Below are 294 nucleotides of genomic sequence, written 5' to 3'. Positions count from 1 at the left end.
CTGGGACGCTCCAGGGCTCTACCAGCTACAGCGAGACTGTCCTGCCCCTCACAGCCCCGCACCCACCACCCGCTGCTGGGGATGCCCATGCCGTGCCCACCAGCTGCCTCCCCACCCTCACCTTCACTTGCTCGTTGGAAGTCACGGCACAGAAGACGATCTCCGTGAAGCCCTGGGTGGGGAACATGCGGAAGCAGATCCCCCCGATCACTCGGCCATCCTTGATCAGCGCCAGGGTCTTGTGCTTCCTGCAGGCAGCGAGGCCGAGGGTGAGAGGGGAGCCCCCTGCGCCAG

The 294-nt window shown here is 66.3% G+C and overlaps 1 protein-coding gene across 1 annotated transcript in view; it reads right to left on the bottom strand.

The window, feature by feature from the left end:
* Positions 1–294, bottom strand: part of KAT2A (K(lysine) acetyltransferase 2A) — a gene marked incomplete at its 5' end in the record, with an annotated part of 5,781 nt that overhangs the window by 2,185 nt on the left and 3,302 nt on the right. Inside the window, one exon of the mRNA XM_010138878.1 lies at positions 122–248. Within this exon, the coding sequence (XP_010137180.1) occupies positions 122–248 (127 nt within the window). The remainder of the gene's footprint in view (positions 1–121; positions 249–294) is intronic.

This window comes from Buceros rhinoceros, unplaced genomic scaffold, assembly GCF_000710305.1.
Source record: "Buceros rhinoceros silvestris isolate BGI_N320 unplaced genomic scaffold, ASM71030v1 scaffold34750, whole genome shotgun sequence".
Classification (NCBI taxonomy): Eukaryota; Metazoa; Chordata; class Aves; order Bucerotiformes; family Bucerotidae; genus Buceros; species Buceros rhinoceros.
This window is presented reverse-complemented; position numbering and strand designations above follow the sequence as displayed.